General features: G+C 39.7%; 1 protein-coding gene across 1 annotated transcript; it reads left to right on the forward strand.

Annotated features, from left to right (window-relative positions):
* Nucleotides 1–1,798: 1,798 nt before the first annotated feature.
* Nucleotides 1,799–3,189, forward strand: LOC148296350 (putative dynamin-related protein 4A). Its single transcript, XM_088248890.1, has one exon. The coding sequence runs from the start codon at nt 1,921–1,923 to the stop codon at nt 3,052–3,054; it is 1,134 nt and encodes a 377-aa protein (XP_088105016.1). The 5' UTR covers nt 1,799–1,920; the 3' UTR covers nt 3,055–3,189.
* The last annotated feature ends 15,074 nt before the right edge of the window (nt 3,190–18,263 follow it).

Here is an 18,263-nt window from a genome sequence, read left to right on the forward strand (position 1 = left end):
ACCATTCCCATCTCGTGGGATTAGATATGAGAAATTTATTCCTAAAAAGTACAATCGTGAACCAAATGGGCCCAAAGGTGATTGTGTCTTTTGGACTTTTCTTTTGTTTGCCTTCGGCTTATTCATACTCATTCACAAAATAATATCATTTCACTATTAAACTTATATCGACGAGCCCAGCACGGCCCATTTATTAAATAGGCTCTAAACAAACTGGGCCGGTCCAACACGGCCCATTTGACACCTCTAATTAAACACCTATAGAAACTCATGATCTACTTTTGTAACAATTTCTATTACTTTAATAGATATTTATAAAAATACCCAATCCTAGACATGTATTTATAAAAATACCCAAGCATTATTTAAACATAGAAACATACCCAAAATGGGTTTTGGGTATGTGTGTAATGATGGGTTTTGGGTATGTTTATAAATGGGTTTTGAGTGTGTGTAATGATGAGTTTTGGGTATGTTTATAAAGTGTTTTGGGTGTTGGGTATTTTTATAATTTCAGCCCCCATTTTGGGTATTTTAGTGAAACTCCCTTAATTTAATCACGCACACATGACATAGCTTTCTTTTGAGAGACTTTTTTTGTTCGTTCCTCCACTAAACTCAATCCCTATTCGCAATTCCTTCTCTGGTCACCATTTCAAACAAAGACGAGATAGACGATAGGGGCACATTGGAACTTTCAAAAAGTTTTGGAAGAATAAAAACCACCGAAAGTTGAGCATGAGGAGGGCTGTTAACTTTCTCTTTTACTTTTTTCCAATAAAACAAATCTGTGTGGGGTGTGGTACGAAGCTATGACGCTTTCCACTGACGAAGGTGTGGCCAATATGATTATAGGATAGGACATCCATGTCCTACAGAATCAATTACACAAAACAAATCAACCATAGTACAAGCTACAAGGTTGGTTGTGGCCCCAGATAATCTGTAGCTTATTAGTCCGTTTTCTAGTAGTGTAAATAATTACTTTGCACCAACAGGAGTTGGTCCAAGTGGAAGGGTCTTGGATCCTTTAAACAAGAGGTCCTGGGTTCGATCCCAGGAGCTTGCGAATAGAGCAGACTTTGTTGGGAGAGGTCCCCGCTTTGCGCCCGACAGTACCTCGAGGGTTAGTCCCCGCAATCGCGCGGGGATACCTTGGTTTCCACCCAAAAAATAATAATAATAATAATAATAATAATTACTTTGCCAGTTTATCCATTCGTAATGTTAATTATTTTCAGGTACATGATTATCAATTTTATGCAATGATTGGTGATGAATTTATTGTATCGGGTAATTATACACTTGGATCAATCAGTGATGACATTAGCATAAGGATTTGAACATCCTAATCGCTCATAACGGGAGGAATGTATGCTACTTAATTAGTTCGACGACCAAATCATTATATGTTGATTGGCTCGCCTAAGTCTCTTGGATTTTGTCTAACTCTATTTTTTGTTGTTGTAATTATCTAACTCTTTTATTATTTTTGATGGTATAATTACACCAATAATTCATGTGGAGAAATTCATTTGACGACAACAAAATATATTTAAACCTCATTTGACAAATGAAGACTATATATTTCGTTTAGTGGAAAAATTATTGTACTGTCTGGTTTTGGTCTTAATCAACTAAGGGCGCCGTACAACACTTTACCTTTAAATAAGGACTGCTTTTTTGTTTGGTTCTTTAAATAAAAACAAAAAAAGATTGAATTATATGTTTCTGAAACGTATCTATCACGATGTCATGTTCATGTCATTGTGTCTTGCTCCTTTTTCTCCCCTCTTTCTATGTTATTCAGAGGTGGGGTTTGCTTTTACCTACAACAAACTAGCAACCTTCGTTGGAGAGCAGAGGACCCCGTCTTCTTTGTTTTTTTTTTGTCTTTCAATTACATCTGAGTCTCAGAAAATGGGAGAAATAAAGAGAACTCAAACTGATTCAGGAAGCAGATCGTCAAGCTTATCCATTTTACAAGATGATCAAGAAGGCTTTTCACCAACCTCATCAAACGCACTGGTACTTGTCCAAAACGCACCAATTGTCTCCTCCTACAATGAGAGAATCCGCCCCATGCTTGATGCCATTGACAAGCTCCGCAACCTCATGGTTATGGATGAAGGCATCCAGCTGCCCACCATTGTTGTTGTGGGAGACCAGTCATCTGGCAAATCCAGTGTTCTTGAGTCCCTCGCCGGCATCAGCCTGCCGCGTGGACAAGGCATCTGCACAAGGGTTCCTCTCGTAATGAGGCTTCAGCACCACTCTGATCCTGAACCAGAGCTTTCACTGGAGTACAATGGCAGAGTTGAGCACACTGATGAGGACAATATTTCGGAGGACATTGTGAATGCCACCAATCTGATTGCTGGGGACAGTAAAGGAATTTCAGACACCCCATTGACCTTGTTGGTGAAGAAGAATGGTGTGCCTGATTTGACCATGGTTGACCTCCCTGGAATCACTAGGGTTCCAGTTCGTGGCCAGCCTGAGAATATCTACGATCAAATCAAAGATATAATCATGAAGTATATAAAGCCCGAAGAGAGCATCATTTTGAATGTGTTATCTGCTTCTGCTGATTTTAGCACATGTGAGTCAATTAGTATGTCGCGGAGTGTGGACAAAACTGGTGAGAGGACTCTGGCTGTGGTTACAAAGGTTGATATGGCACCAGAGGGACTGCTGGAGAAGGTTACAGCTGATGATGTGCATATTGGTCTTGGCTATGTCTGCGTAAGGAACCGGATTCGAGATGAAACGTATGAGGAGGCGAGGGCTATTGCGGATCGATTATTTGAAACTGATCCTTTTCTTTCGAAGATTGATAAGTCTATGGTTGGAATTCAGGTTTTGGCTGACAAGTTGGTCCAAATTCAAGCTGCTAGCATAGCTAGAAACTTGCCTGATATTGTAAAGAAGATCAACGACAAGCTGAATTCTTACCTTTCAGAGCTCAACAAAATGCCGAAAAAGCTGTCATCTGTTGCTGAGGCCATGACTGCTGTTACGCAGATCATTGGAACATCCAAAGTGAAAGAGTGAAAGATAACAATAATCTATGTTTGAGCAACTTGAGTTTTGCCGTTTGTATTCTATCATTTATATTATATTACAATGAGAAATAATATACAAATATCATCCACCAATCACGGTAGAGATCATTGAGTATGTTGGAGACACCATTGAGTATGTTGGAAAGATATTTTAAGTGGGCATTATGGCTTTGACCAGAGAATGTTGGGTGTCATCATTTCCCATCATTTTATCACGTGTGTTCTGTCTATCATCCCCCCGCAAGCTCAGCGGCCTAGGACGGATGAGCTTGGACTTCAAAAACTGGAATTGTGGCAGAGACAAGCCTTTGGTAAAAATGTCTGCAAGCTGGTGATGTGTGGAAACATAGCGGACATCAAGAAAGCGATCAACAACTTGATTACGCACATAATGATAATCCACCTCCACATGTTTAGAGCGAGCATGAAAAACAGGATTGGAAGCCAAAGCTAGAGAGCTAATATTGTCACACCAAAGCACAGGAGGATGCACAGAAGTGACCTGAAGATCGCGGAGTAAGAGACGAACCCAATACAAGTCAGCAGCTGTAATAGCAAGTTGCCTGTACTCAGATTCAGTACTAGAACGGGAAACCGTGTGGTGCTTTTTAGAACTCCAGGACACTAAATTGGGCCCAAAAAATATGCAAAAACCACCTGTGGAGCGACGTGTGTCGGGATCACCAGCATAGTCGGAGTCAGAAAAGGCAGTCAAATGAGTATCACCTGGTTGAAAAAATAAGCCTTCATGCAAGGTACCCTTGATATAACGTAAGATGCGTTTGACAGCAGACCAATGACTAGTGCTAGGCTTATGCATGAATTGGCACACTTGGTTGACTGCAAAGGTGATGTCAGGCCTGGTGAGTGTAAGGTATTGCAAGGCTCCAACGATGCTGCGATATTCGGTTGGATTTGGAAGAGATTCACCATCATACAAACTGAGTTTGGAACCAGAACCAACAGGAGTAACACATGGTTTAGCAGCTAACAAATTCATACGCTTGAGGAGCTCAGAAGCATACTTAGTTTGGGTCAAATATAACCCACGAGATGTGCGAGAGGCTTCAAGACCAAGGAAATAGTGAAGAGGGCCTAAATCCTTCATGGCAAAAATTGTACTAAGGGAGGATATAAGCCAATCAACACGAGAAGAATTATTCCCTGTAATCAAGATGTCATCAACATAGATTAAAAGGATGAGAAGAACACCGTCAATATTATAGATAAATAATGAATGATCTGCCTGGGAGCCAAAGAAACCGAGATCAGTAAGATATTGAGAGAAACGTTGAAACCAGGCTCGTGGAGCTTGTTTCAAGCCATACAGGGACTTATGTAAGTGGCACACATATTGTGGATATATGGGATCCTCAAACCCTCGGGGCTGCTGCATATAAACCTCCTCAGTAAGTTGTCCATGTAAAAAGGCATTTTGAACATCCAACTGGCGGATTGTCCAATTGTTGGAGACAGCCAAAGCCAAAACAAGACGTATAGTAACGTGCTTCACGACTGGACTAAATGTTTCTGTGTAATCCAAGCCAGATTGTTGATGAAAACCATTGGCAACTAAGCGTGCCTTATAACGTTCGACTGACCCATCAGAATTCTGCTTAATTTTAAATACCCATTTGCAAGGAAGAACATGCATTGAAGAAGATCGGGGAACTAGTGTCCATGTGCCAGCATCCTGTAGCGCCTGGAATTCAAGAGACATGGCACGACGCCAATGTGGGTCCTATTGGCTTGGGCAAATGTACGGGGTTCTGTGTCATGTACCTGTGGCATGGTTAGCATAGCATATTTTGGATTTGGTTTGACAATACCTGATTTGGATCGGGTAACCATTGGATGACCAATATGCGAGGAAGAAGGGGGAACTGGAATGGAACCAGATGGAGATAGAGGAGGTATGGGAGAAGGAGTACTGTGAGCTGGGAGAAGAGGTGAAGATTGTGTGTTGGACACGACTGAAGGAGGTTGGATGGTTGGTGGCGGAGACGAAGAGGAAGCAAGGAGGTTATCATATAGTGGAGAAGATAACAAATTTTGATCAGATAAGTGAGAGGAGCTAGAAGAAGAAGGGAAATTAGACATCGTATTAGTAGAAAGAGGAGGAGAATCAGTTACCTGAGGGGAAGAAATAAGTGGGGGAGAAGGAAGAACCACCGTGGGAGACACATCCGAAGGCAAGAGAGATGAGGCGCACCGCTGCTGAAAAGGGAATGTATTTTCATCAAAAACGACATGGCGGGAAAGATAAACACGACCATTCTGCGAATCATAACACCTGTAACCTTGATGATGCAGAGAATAACCAATAAAGACACACTGCTTGGAGCGAAATTGAAGTTTGTGTTTATTATATGGACGCAAGTATGGGTAACATGCACAACCAAACACGCGTAAATATGAATAGGAAGGAGGACGACCAAACAACTTTTGATAAGGTGAGATATAGTTTAATTGACGAGCAGGCAATCGGTTAATGAGATAAACAGAGGTATTAAATGCATCAACCCAAAAATTATTAGACATGCCAGCGGTTGCAAGAAGTGTGAGACCCATATCAACTATGTGACGCTGTTTGCGCTCAGCTGCCCCATTTTGTTCGGGAGTGTATGGCACAGAAATACGGTGAGTAATGCCATGTGTTTGTAAAAAATCTTGGAAAGAATTGCTTAAAAATTCTGTACCACCATCAGTTTGCAAAGATTTAATACGAAGCACCTGGCTAACAGACAACAAATTTTCCACATTAGTTTTAAATTTTTGAAAATAGGATAAAGCTTCAGATTTGTAGCGCATAGGAAAAATCCATGTATATCGAGTACAATCATCTAGAAATAAGATAAAATACTTGGATCCTTTATTTGACACAACTGGAGAAGTCCAAATATCGCAATGTATCAATTGCAGAGGCAATACCGAAACAGAACTAGACAAAGAGAATGGAAGCTTTGTACTTTTGCCCATAGGGCAATAAGAACAAAATTTAGACTCAGAATGACTAAGTGGAACACAGGAAGCAATTTTCTGAAAAACAATACCTGAAGGATGACCTAGACGTTGATGCCAAACAAATGAGGATGTACGTTCACCAATCACAGCAAATGCTTTAAAAACTGGCAGTGACGGACGAAATGGATACAATCCATTTTCACTCTTGCCTTGGAAAAGCGTCTTCCCCGTTAGCGTGTCCTTCACAAAAAAGGAATCAGAAGTAAGGATAAAATAACAATTGTTATCTTTTGCAAATTGGTTAACACTTAACAAGTTGGCAGACACAGAGGGACAATGTAACACATGATTCAGTTTAAAACCAGATAGACTAGTTGAACCAATATTTGAAATGGCCAAACCTGCACCATTACCAACAGCCACTTGATCCGAACCCGGGTATGGAGTGTGAAGTTGAAGATTGCCTAAATCAGCAGTAACATGGGTTGAGGCACCACTGTCAGCATACCATGTATCTGTTTTCTCAAGTCCAGATGGAGATGCAGCAACCAATGCAGTAGAGGAAAGTTGTTGAGGAGGCATACGACCTTCTAACAGATTAGTCAAGCGATGACAATTAATCGCAGTATGGCGAAAGCCACCACAAAACTGGCATCGAACCTGGTTCGTAGAAGGAGCTAAGAATGAGCCATAAGTTCCACCACGACCTTGAGAAAGAGCACCTGGTCGGGAGGAATTGAAATTACTCCGAAAGGAATTGGAACCACGACTTGCAGAAAACGAACTGCCACCACGATTGACTGTTGGGCCAGAGTTGGTAAAACCACTGCGATTGCCAGAGGAAGAGCCTGCGCGGCCCCTAGAAACAAAGGAACCACCACGACCGCGTCCTTGATAAGAACTGTGTGGTTGGGAGGCAAATAAAGCATTAGAGGTGCCATCAGAAGGAAGGGAAGAATGATAATCTTCCATTCGGGTTTCTGCGTTAAGTAATAAAGCTGTTACATCATCAAGTGTCGCAGCTTTTTCCCGACTTAAAATTGAATTGACAGTGCTTTCAAATGCAGCACCAACACCATTAAGTATAAGGTCGATGAAGTCCTCATCATCAACTGGCTTGCCTGCAAGGACAAGTTTATCAGCGATGTTGCGCATCTTATCTATATAGGCGGTAATGGATAAATTACCCCTCTTTGTTGTTTGTAGCTGATGCTTTAATTGGTGTACTCGAGATCGAGACTGAGAAGAATACCGACGTTGCAAAGACTGCCACACCTCCTGAGAGGTTGCACACCTTGTAACTGTTGTTCGGTTCATTTTTACACATGATTTTTCATGTTATTCACCCACTATTTTGAGTTAGTTCTTGACATTTTATAGCTTTTTACTTCTTTTTTGTGTTTTAATAGGTTTTACCTTGGTTTGTATGAAAATGAGCTAAAAGTGCATTATTTGATATAAATTCTGTTTTTGTTCATTTTCGTAGGTCAACTTCGTGGCCTTGGATCAGCATGTTCCGGTCCTTGGATGAGGTGATGATCTTCATAAGACTTGTTCCAATGGATGTTAACTACAACATATCCAAATTTGAGCTCCATTGGGCAAGTGTAGCCTATCCAGCTGATCGGACAATTGACGCTGGCTCTGGATGTTTGTTTTGGCCCAGTTTTCACCCCCACTTAATAGCATTTTATTTCTACTTGTTACCACACCTTTTGGTAACAATGGATTGCATTTGAGTGGCATTTCCTGAGTCAATTGGAGCCTTGGATTATACCTTAAAACAATGTTTCATCATTTGCAAGGGGACAATGGGCAATAGCTTTAGAGAAAGAATAAGTTTTATACTAAAAGAAAAGCTGGAAAGGAGGAGAGAGAGAAGTCAAAAGGGATTGCAATCAGATTTGGGGGAGTTTTTGCAACGGGAGAGAGGGTATTCCACCATTCTACACAATTGAGAGCAGATTTTGGAGCTTGGAGCTAGGAGAAAGACAAGGTGCAGTCAAGAAAAGTGGAGAAGAAGACTTCCACCATTGATGATCTTGAAGCTTTCATCATTTTCTGAAAATCTGTAAACTCTTTCTAATTTCATTTTGAATTTGTGTTTGAAATGATTATGAGGAACTAAACTCCATAGCTAGGGCTTAGGTTGAAGCCCTAAACATGATTACCTTATTGTTTTGATGCTTGAGTGTATGAATTTCTAGATGTTGTTGATGAACCCCATTCACTAATTGAATTTTATGATATGTGTTTGCTTCCTTTGCTTAATCACCTTAGGTTGTATGCATGTAGCTAAAGTTGAGAAGTTGTGTAAGATAACCAAGAACACAATTTCTAATTAGCAACAAATGATTGAACTTGTTTAAGTGAGCATCATGTGAATTGGTTTCTTGACAACAATTGATGAATTCCAATTCACCAAATTAATCTATCCTTGATGTGTGTTTTCCTTGGTTGATTACCTTTGAAAGCATGCTTCTTGAGGTTGTTGGGATTATGTGTATCTTCATGTTTTCCTAAGCAATAGATGGATGGAGTAAGAACCATCCATGTGAATTGGTTTCTTGAATACCTAATGTAAACACCATGCTATTAGGGTTCTTGTGATGTTCATATTCTCTTTGAACTTAATGGGTTTTCCTTGCAATCGAATCGAAGTACGAACCATACCTAGGTTCGGTTATGAGGAGGGCACAAGTATTGTAGCACGAACCATGCACTTTACGTATATTAGAGAGAATCAATGCGTCTTGAGCCACGACCCATGGTCTTGATTGCGAACATCTTCATCAATACATTTAGAGTTCATCACTTGAGTATCCATGAACATGGGTAGAATTGTTTAGGGTGGATTCCGAAACCCTAGTGTTTGTTACATTTTAATTTCACATTTTGATAATTCATCTCTGCCATTCACATTTAAATTCAAAGTCCATTTACTTTCATGCAATAGAAATAGGTCACTTGAACCAAATCAAAAAACCCCCCCAATGTGTGTGTGAGTTGCGTGTTTGACACGTTTTGTGTCTTTGTCACTGAATTTTGTTTGTTTCGTAATTGTTTTGGACTTTTGGTCCGCGTTGTGTTCTTGCATTTTCTGTGCTGATTCCAACCGTATAAAGAACGTGAATTTTGGATAAACGGTTGGAAAGTTATAGGTCAAAAACTGGACAGAGGTCGAAACTGAAAAACAGAGAAACGAATCTGTCCAAATGGTGATAAACGGGTGATAGAAAGTGCTGTTTGTGTTTTTCTTTGTTTTCTTGTGTTGTTTCATTTCTTTTATCTTCCTTACTTCATTTTTAGTTTCCAATTTGTATTGTGTTTGTGTGTTGTGTAAAATTAGTGTTCTTTACGTACTCAAATTAGAACTTATAGGAAACCGACAAGTTCTTCGTGGGATCGACCCCGTACTTACATAATCTATACTTCATTAGATTCGTGCACTTGCGGGTATTTTTAATTGGTTGTTTGCACATTAATTTGTGTCCTTTTAGGAATGCAACAATTTTTGGCGCCGTTGCCGGGGAACTGGCACGGTTGCTTATTTGTTTTGTTTGAGTATGTTTAGAGTACTTAGTTTTATTTTTGTTTATTGATTGTTGTTTCATTTTATCTTGATTTATTTTTGTTTCTTTTTCTTACAGGAACATCCGAGGAGTCACCTCCACCATCTCCAATGGCAGCCGCAACTGAAATTGTGGAACTTACTATGTAAGAATACTCCAATAAATTTGTGATGGAAGAAGCAAATGTTTTTGGCTCATTTCATAATGAATTGCCTATGAATGAATATTTCCGACAAACATACAATTCGGAGTGGAGAAATAATTCAAACTTCTGGTGGACCGACAATCCAAATTTTCAACAAGGGTCATATCAACCATATCAAGGCCAACATAATACTTGTCCACCTTATGGTCAACCCCAATATTATAATCCACCACCACTTAGTCAATCTCACCAACCACCTCAAGGACCAACTTTGGAAGAAATTGTTGCTTCAATGGTTAGACACACAGATAGTTTCATCATGCAGAGGAATGACACCCATATGCAGAGGAATGATACCCACATGCAGAAAATGGTTAAGGCCATTGCCAATCTAGAAAATCAAGTGGGGCAAATTGTCACATCTTTGAGTCAAAGGGAAGCTAGGATAATGTCTAGCCAAACAGTGATACAAAATGGGCGTGAGCATGTTCAAGCAGTTACCTTGAGAACTGGTAAGGTAATTGGTGAAATTGATGGTTCTAAAAATTTGATTCACAATGTTGATGAAATGCAGGTTGAGCAAGTGATTGGGCCTAAGGAAAATGATGAAATCAACAAGGGGGAAGATAAACAAGCAGCATCTTCACCTGAGTGGATCCCAAAGCATGAACTTGCAAGAAGGGCAAGAAAGGAGAAGGTAAGTCGTGAACCTACTGATGAAGATATCTTACATGCTCCTTTTCCTCACAGGTTGATGAGTTCTAGGAAAAATCAACATGCCAAGGACATATTGGAAACTTTCAAGCAAGTGCAAGTCAATATTCCTTCCTTGGATGCAAACAAGCTCAAGGAATGCGAAACTGTTGCATTAACGGAAGAGGTTTCTGCTGTTTTGCAAAGGAAGCTTCCTCCCAATTTGCAAGATCCAGGAAGTTTCACAATTCCTTGTATAGTTGGTGATAAATTATTTGAGGAACCTTTAATTGATTTCGGTGCTTCAATTAATCTAATGCCATATTCTGTTTTTGAAGTACTAAAGGAAGACAAGCTGAACATCCATGTTCCAAGCACCAATCATATGTTCAATGTCACTCCTTCTACTCAAATGAGAAGGCCACCCGACCCTAAATTTGTGCCTCCTCCATCTAATCCACGTATTGAAGAGCGCTTAAAATTGCTTTTGAAACCTACTCATGTGCATAAAAAGAAAAGAATACGAAATGGGTTGATTAGATGGCAAAGGGATTTGAAGAAACTTCATGTTCGGCACAAGGAGGCGATTGAGCCAAAACCCCCCAAGTGACCCAAGTATGTTGGAAGTCCGGCAAAAGACTTTAAACTTAGCGCTTCTTGGGAGGCAACCCAATGTGAATAGAAGAAGTTTGTTGTCGTCCTAATCGCTTCAAAGTGGAGTTTCTCTAGACTCAAACTTACTTTTATTTTACTTTATTTATTTATTTTCCTTTTGAGTTAGGATTTCAATCTCCAACCAAGGTAATTTCGATTTTCTTGTTGTTTCTCTTTGTTTTTCTTACTTTTACTTTCCTTTACTTGTTTGTGTTTCTATTTTGTTGTTAAGTTTGGGAAGTAAATTGCTTCATGATTGCACACACTGAACTTTGCCTCAAATGTTTATTTCATTCCATACATGTGATTCCAAACACAAACTTGAAAAAAAAAAAAAAAAAAAAAAAACATAAATTTCTCAATCACATGTTCATTGTTGCATTTTGCACCACCTGAGGCTTCTGCTAATTGCCTCTGTCTGTTCTTGCTTGTAGAACCTGCAAAAGCTCTACATGATCTTCATTCCTCTTTTGCAGCATCTCTACATGCTGGCTGGCACTGTAGAGCCGCTTCTGCAGGTCTGCTACCAGAGCTTTCAGGGCCGCCACCTCCTCACTCAGTGCCCCGCACTCTCGTGTTCTCGCCAGTAGGCGCATGCCCAAATTTGTGGCCGAGACCGCGTTGAGCACGGTTAGATTGTGGGACTCGTCCACTGCCATCTGGTCAGACCTCTGCTCCACATGCAGGTGATCTGCAACTGTCAGTCTGCTGACAGTCATGCCCTCCGGCATTACTGCCCTTCGCGGCACCACCTCAGAGAAGTTTGAGGCCGAGCCATGGTGGTATGAGGAGTTTGGGAAGATAGGGTTTGGAGGAGCCCTTATCTGGGAATTTGGTGGTGCTAGTGACAGCTCAAGGTTGAGATCATCAAGGTGAGTACATGTGGATGCCATTGTTTTGTTTTTGGATGTTTTTGATGGTTTTCCTTGAGTTTGCAGAAAGAATTGCAGGGTACTCTTCCGCTTGCAGAGGCGTGGCTTAAATAGACATATGCAGATGAGAGGGAGAGCCAACGCCATTTCGGATTTCCCGGGCATGCTCGACCTAATCGCTTCAAGGGGGAGCACATTAACTTTCACTTTACTTTTCTTTTTTCCGTGTTTTTCTAGTGTTTTGTGTTTTTGCCTTTCCCTTTCGGCTATCACCTTTGTCTTATTTTAGTTAGGGAAGTGTGTTTTCCCTTTCGGCTGTCGTCTTTGTTTTGTTTGGGAAGTGTGCTTCTTTTTCTTTTGCAACTTCATTTTCTTTTATTTCTGAAAAAAAAAAAAAAAAAAAAAAAACAACAACAAACAAATACACGGAAAGGGCAAAGACAACCAGGCACACCACTAATACATTAGAAATTATTCTTTCACAGTGCTCGGTGTCTCGGCCATTGGACCTTTGAGTTTAGCCCTATGGCTATCCTCTTCCGGGGCTTCACGCACAGCCTCTTGGGGCTCATCACTCGAGCTCCCAAAGATCGCACTCTTAGCTTGAGCATACCTACTCTCGCGATCGGTTTTCTTGCGTTTACCCGGTTGGTCCAGGTCCTCCAGCTGCTTTCTCATGTCATGGGCGTAAACACTTACCATCTTTGAGAGATTTTGGTTCTCTTCCCGCAACGCCTCTAGCTGGTGTCGATTCACCTCCACTATCCTTGCCCTTTCCCTTTTTAAACTTTTAATAATACTCTGGCACTCTTCCACCATACTTCGCTCCGCCGCCAACTGACCTCTTAGCACCTCCACTTCATGGGACTTCGCAAGTAGGCGATGACCCACACTTGCGACTGTTGCGGTGCTTTGCACGCTTAGTGCCAGAGCATCGCTCACGACCCGGTTGTCATCCCTTGATCCCAGCACCCGTATATCCTTGGGAGTTACTAGATTTCTAGCAACTCCAAGGGCAACATCGTTGTCCAGCAGTATCGAGTCATTCACTGTCACGTGCCCCCGTGCAGAGGCAAAGTAGGGCATCCACACTGGTGCCACTGCTTGGCCCCGAGTCTGAGTCGGTGGAGCTAGGTTGAGATCCAGCGAGAATGGGTAGGAAGAAGCCATTTGAACTTTCTTTTCTTTTGTTCTTTCTTTTCTCTGTTGTGTGTTTCTGCGTTTGTGTGTTTTTCCCCAACTCTTTCTCTTCTTCTTTTATAGAGTTAGTTTCTACGTAACCCTAGACACGGCGCTTCTGCGTTTTGCGCGGCCCTTACGGCCTATCCCCTTAGGTCACCTCACCTGGTCCCCAACCCCTTTAATTACAGTTCTGCCTTTCAGCACTTTTGAGAAACAAAAGTCGTCACACCTTCCTATGAAGCCAATAATTCTGGCTTGGGACCGAGAGAGAGACCGCTGCTTGTCGACACGTCTCTCACTTTGTTTCCCGTGACTCACAGGTGCCGAGACTTCAGGGCCCACTTTTTTCTATTTTACTGAGTCCTCGCTCTTTGTGCTTCTGACTTGGTTTCTCTGTTTTTTATTTTTTTTATTTTTTTATTTACTTTCTTCGCTTTTGGGCTTTCATTTGGGTTGGGCTTTCATTTGGTTTGTGCATTTCATTGGGCTGGATTTCTGCATGTGTAAGATTGTTGTTAGGGCTTACTGTTTGGTTTTGTTTGGTGTTGTTTTGTTTTGTTTTGTTTTGCAACCGTGTTGTAGTTGTTTTTCTTTTTTGTTTTTGTATTTACTTGCTCTTTCCCTTTATTTCTTGTTATAACGTTGTTAATGCCTGAATTCTTTAACATTGAGGACAATGTTTATTTCTAAGTTTGGGAAGGGATAGCAAGTCTTTTTCGTTTCGCTTAAATTCTTGCTTTAATTTGTTCTGTTTTCTTTTCAGTTTTGAGTCTTTTTTGTTTTCAAGTCACTTTCCGGACATATATGATGAGATTGTGATGAATGTTTACATGACTTGATTGAAGATGTTAAAAAAAAATAAAAAAATAAAAAAAATAATTTGTTATTCACTAAATGGCATCGTTCTAGCATGATATGTTTGAAACCCTCTATGCACTTGCCATTTGTTTCATAATTCTCCAGTTGAGGGACTTGCATGATCCAAAGAATTGTATCAAGCATGAATTAGACTTGTATAACCATATAATGTGAGCTTTGAGCCTTGTGCTTCAATTCATGAGTGTTATACACATATTCTTACTTTTCTTGTCATCTGAGTTGTTGTCTGATCTCATTATTCATTGATTTGGTTGAGCACTTAAAAGTTACTCATTCTTGTGCAATTTGATTACATGACATTTGAGAAATGATATTAAGGCCCTCTTTGGACCGTTTGTGCCTTTCAAGCTAACCCTATGCATGCTTAAGCATGATTTTCCATTGTTAACCACCTTGAGCCTATATGTATGCCTTTTCTTTCAAGTAACCAATTATTACTTCTAGCCTTAGCCTGAAAAACAAGAATTCACCTTTCTAAGGAACTCGTGAGCTTTAATTTAGATGTGTTTTTCATGCTAAGTTTGGGAAGGGTTATTACATTCTTTAAAAAAAAAAAAAAAAAAAAAAAAAAAGTACTTCACTCAAAGGGTGAAAGAAAAGAGAAAAGTCGTGGTTAAGTGGCAATGGTTTCAATTTCAATTCCATGTTTCTTGGTTGTTCAAATGGAAGGAAGGAGTGTGAATCATAATTAGTGGAGGTATAAGGCTTTGTGGTCTATTTGATCACCAAAAACTGAGTGAAAATCTCAAGCGTGATGTTTCAAAGTCTTTTAGTCAACGATTATATGCTCTTACATTGTGAGTTCCTTGGACTTTGTTGTATCCATATCCTTCATTTCTTACTCACCTTACACCCTTAGCCCCATTACAACCTATAATAAAGACCTAAATTGATCCTAAATGTCATGTGGTTGATTTGCACACATTTTTCAGCTTTTAAGTGTTTAGCATCCTTCTTGAGATCATATTCATGCATGTTTTTCATCTTGCTAATTTTGAGTTAAGTCCCGTATGGTTTAACTCTATTCTCATATTTATTATTGAGTGATGCATTGTAACCCTCTTCCGAGTGATTCATTTGTGAGAGGACAACTTTGGTGAGATTTGAAGTTACATTTGTGCTTGGTATGATTTTTGAAGTTGTGTGAAAACTGAAATTGGAGAATGAGTTCCATTTGGCCATCACACTACTACACTTGAGCATGTTGTGTTATGAATTTTGCCGCCTTGTGAATAATGTGTAAACTGAGTTTTTCTTGTGAAAACTTTTGAGTCGTTTGCATGAGTTGCTCTCTCCTTAGAAAGTGTTCGGAAAGTTTTGTTTCGAGTCTTGTTTTAATTTCTGTTTTGCTCGAGGACTAGCAAAAGATAAGTTTGGGAAGTTTGTTCGGTTCATTTTTACACATGATTTTTCATGTTATTCACCCACTATTTTGAGTTAGTTCTTGACATTTTATAGCTTTTTACTTCTTTTTTGTGTTTTAATAGGTTTTACCTTGGTTTGTATGAAAATGAGCTAAAAGTGCATTATTTGATATAAATTCTGTTTTTGTTCATTTTCGTAGGTCAACTTCGTGGCCTTGGATCAGCATGTTCCGGTCCTTGGATGAGGTGATGATCTTCATAAGACTTGTTCCAATGGATGTTAACTACAACATATCCAAATTTGAGCTCCATTGGGCAAGTGTAGCCTATCCAGCTGATCGGACAATTGACGCTGGCTCTGGATGTTTGTTTTGGCCCAGTTTTCACCCCCACTTAATAGCATTTTATTTCTACTTGTTACCACACCTTTTGGTAACAATGGATTGCATTTGAGTGGCATTTCCTGAGTCAATTGGAGCCTTGGATTATACCTTAAAACAATGTTTCATCATTTGCAAGGGGACAATGGGCAATAGCTTTAGAGAAAGAATAAGTTTTATACTAAAAGAAAAGCTGGAAAGGAGGAGAGAGAGAAGTCAAAAGGGATTGCAATCAGATTTGGGGGAGTTTTTGCAACGGGAGAGAGGGTATTCCACCATTCTACACAATTGAGAGCAGATTTTGGAGCTTGGAGCTAGGAGAAAGACAAGGTGCAGTCAAGAAAAGTGGAGAAGAAGACTTCCACCATTGATGATCTTGAAGCTTTCATCATTTTCTGAAAATCTGTAAACTCTTTCTAATTTCATTTTGAATTTGTGTTTGAAATGATTATGAGGAACTAAACTCCATAGCTAGGGCTTAGGTTGAAGCCCTAAACATGATTACCTTATTGTTTTGATGCTTGAGTGTATGAATTTCTAGATGTTGTTGATGAACCCCATTCACTAATTGAATTTTATGATATGTGTTTGCTTCCTTTGCTTAATCACCTTAGGTTGTATGCATGTAGCTAAAGTTGAGAAGTTGTGTAAGATAACCAAGAACACAATTTCTAATTAGCAACAAATGATTGAACTTGTTTAAGTGAGCATCATGTGAATTGGTTTCTTGACAACAATTGATGAATTCCAATTCACCAAATTAATCTATCCTTGATGTGTGTTTTCCTTGGTTGATTACCTTTGAAAGCATGCTTCTTGAGGTTGTTGGGATTATGTGTATCTTCATGTTTTCCTAAGCAATAGATGGATGGAGTAAGAACCATCCATGTGAATTGGTTTCTTGAATACCTAATGTAAACACCATGCTATTAGGGTTCTTGTGATGTTCATATTCTCTTTGAACTTAATGGGTTTTCCTTGCAATCGAATCGAAGTACGAACCATACCTAGGTTCGGTTATGAGGAGGGCACAAGTATTGTAGCACGAACCATGCACTTTACGTATATTAGAGAGAATCAATGCGTCTTGAGCCACGACCCATGGTCTTGATTGCGAACATCTTCATCAATACATTTAGAGTTCATCACTTGAGTATCCATGAACATGGGTAGAATTGTTTAGGGTGGATTCCGAAACCCTAGTGTTTGTTACATTTTAATTTCACATTTTGATAATTCATCTCTGCCATTCACATTTAAATTCAAAGTCCATTTACTTTCATGCAATAGAAATAGGTCACTTGAACCAAATCAAAAAACCCCCCCAATGTGTGTGTGAGTTGCGTGTTTGACACGTTTTGTGTCTTTGTCACTGAATTTTGTTTGTTTCGTAATTGTTTTGGACTTTTGGTCCGCGTTGTGTTCTTGCATTTTCTGTGCTGATTCCAACCGTATAAAGAACGTGAATTTTGGATAAACGGTTGGAAAGTTATAGGTCAAAAACTGGACAGAGGTCGAAACTGAAAAACAGAGAAACGAATCTGTCCAAATGGTGATAAACGGGTGATAGAAAGTGCTGTTTGTGTTTTTCTTTGTTTTCTTGTGTTGTTTCATTTCTTTTATCTTCCTTACTTCATTTTTAGTTTCCAATTTGTATTGTGTTTGTGTGTTGTGTAAAATTAGTGTTCTTTACGTACTCAAATTAGAACTTATAGGAAACTGACAAGTTCTTCGTGGGATCGACCCCGTACTTACATAATCTATACTTCATTAGATTCGTGCACTTGCGGGTATTTTTAATTGGTTGTTTGCACATTAATTTGTGTCCTTTTAGGAATGCAACAACTGTTGCCAAAACAGTGGGACTGAGAGTGGAAACTATCCAACTCAGAAGTTGCTGATCTTGCTTCTGCCATGTAATATAATCAGCTGATATGGTTGTACCATCATCTTGAAGTTTTCTTGGGCAGGGCTTTGTTCCATCGACATAGCCCATAAGTTCATTGCTGCGCAGGACAGGAAGAAATTGAGCTAGCCAAAGTGTGTAGTTGTCGCCGTCAAGTTTAATGGACACAAGGCAGGAGACGTTGGGAAGAGAAGATGCAGGTTGGGAGGCCATTGGAGGATTTCAAAGAATAAGATAATTGATTAACCCATGTAGGGCTCTGATACCATGAAAGAGTGAAAGATAACAATAATCTATGTTTGAGCAACTTGAGTTTTGCCGTTTGTATTCTATCATTTATATTATATTACAATGAGAAATAATATACAAATATCATCCACCAATCACGGTAGAGATCATTGAGTATGTTGGAGACACCATTGAGTATGTTGGAAAGATATTTTAAGTGGGCATTATGGCTTTGACCAGAGAATGTTGGGTGTCATCATTTCCCATCATTTTATCACGTGTGTTCTGTCTATCACAAAGAATCACTTAAGAAAATTCTTGTGAGGGGAGAATTTGATGAGTTCCCGGATGACAAACAC

This window comes from Prunus avium, chromosome 2, assembly GCF_965620075.1.
Source record: "Prunus avium chromosome 2, drPruAviu1.hap1.1, whole genome shotgun sequence".
In the NCBI taxonomy this organism is placed as follows: Eukaryota; Viridiplantae; Streptophyta; class Magnoliopsida; order Rosales; family Rosaceae; genus Prunus; species Prunus avium.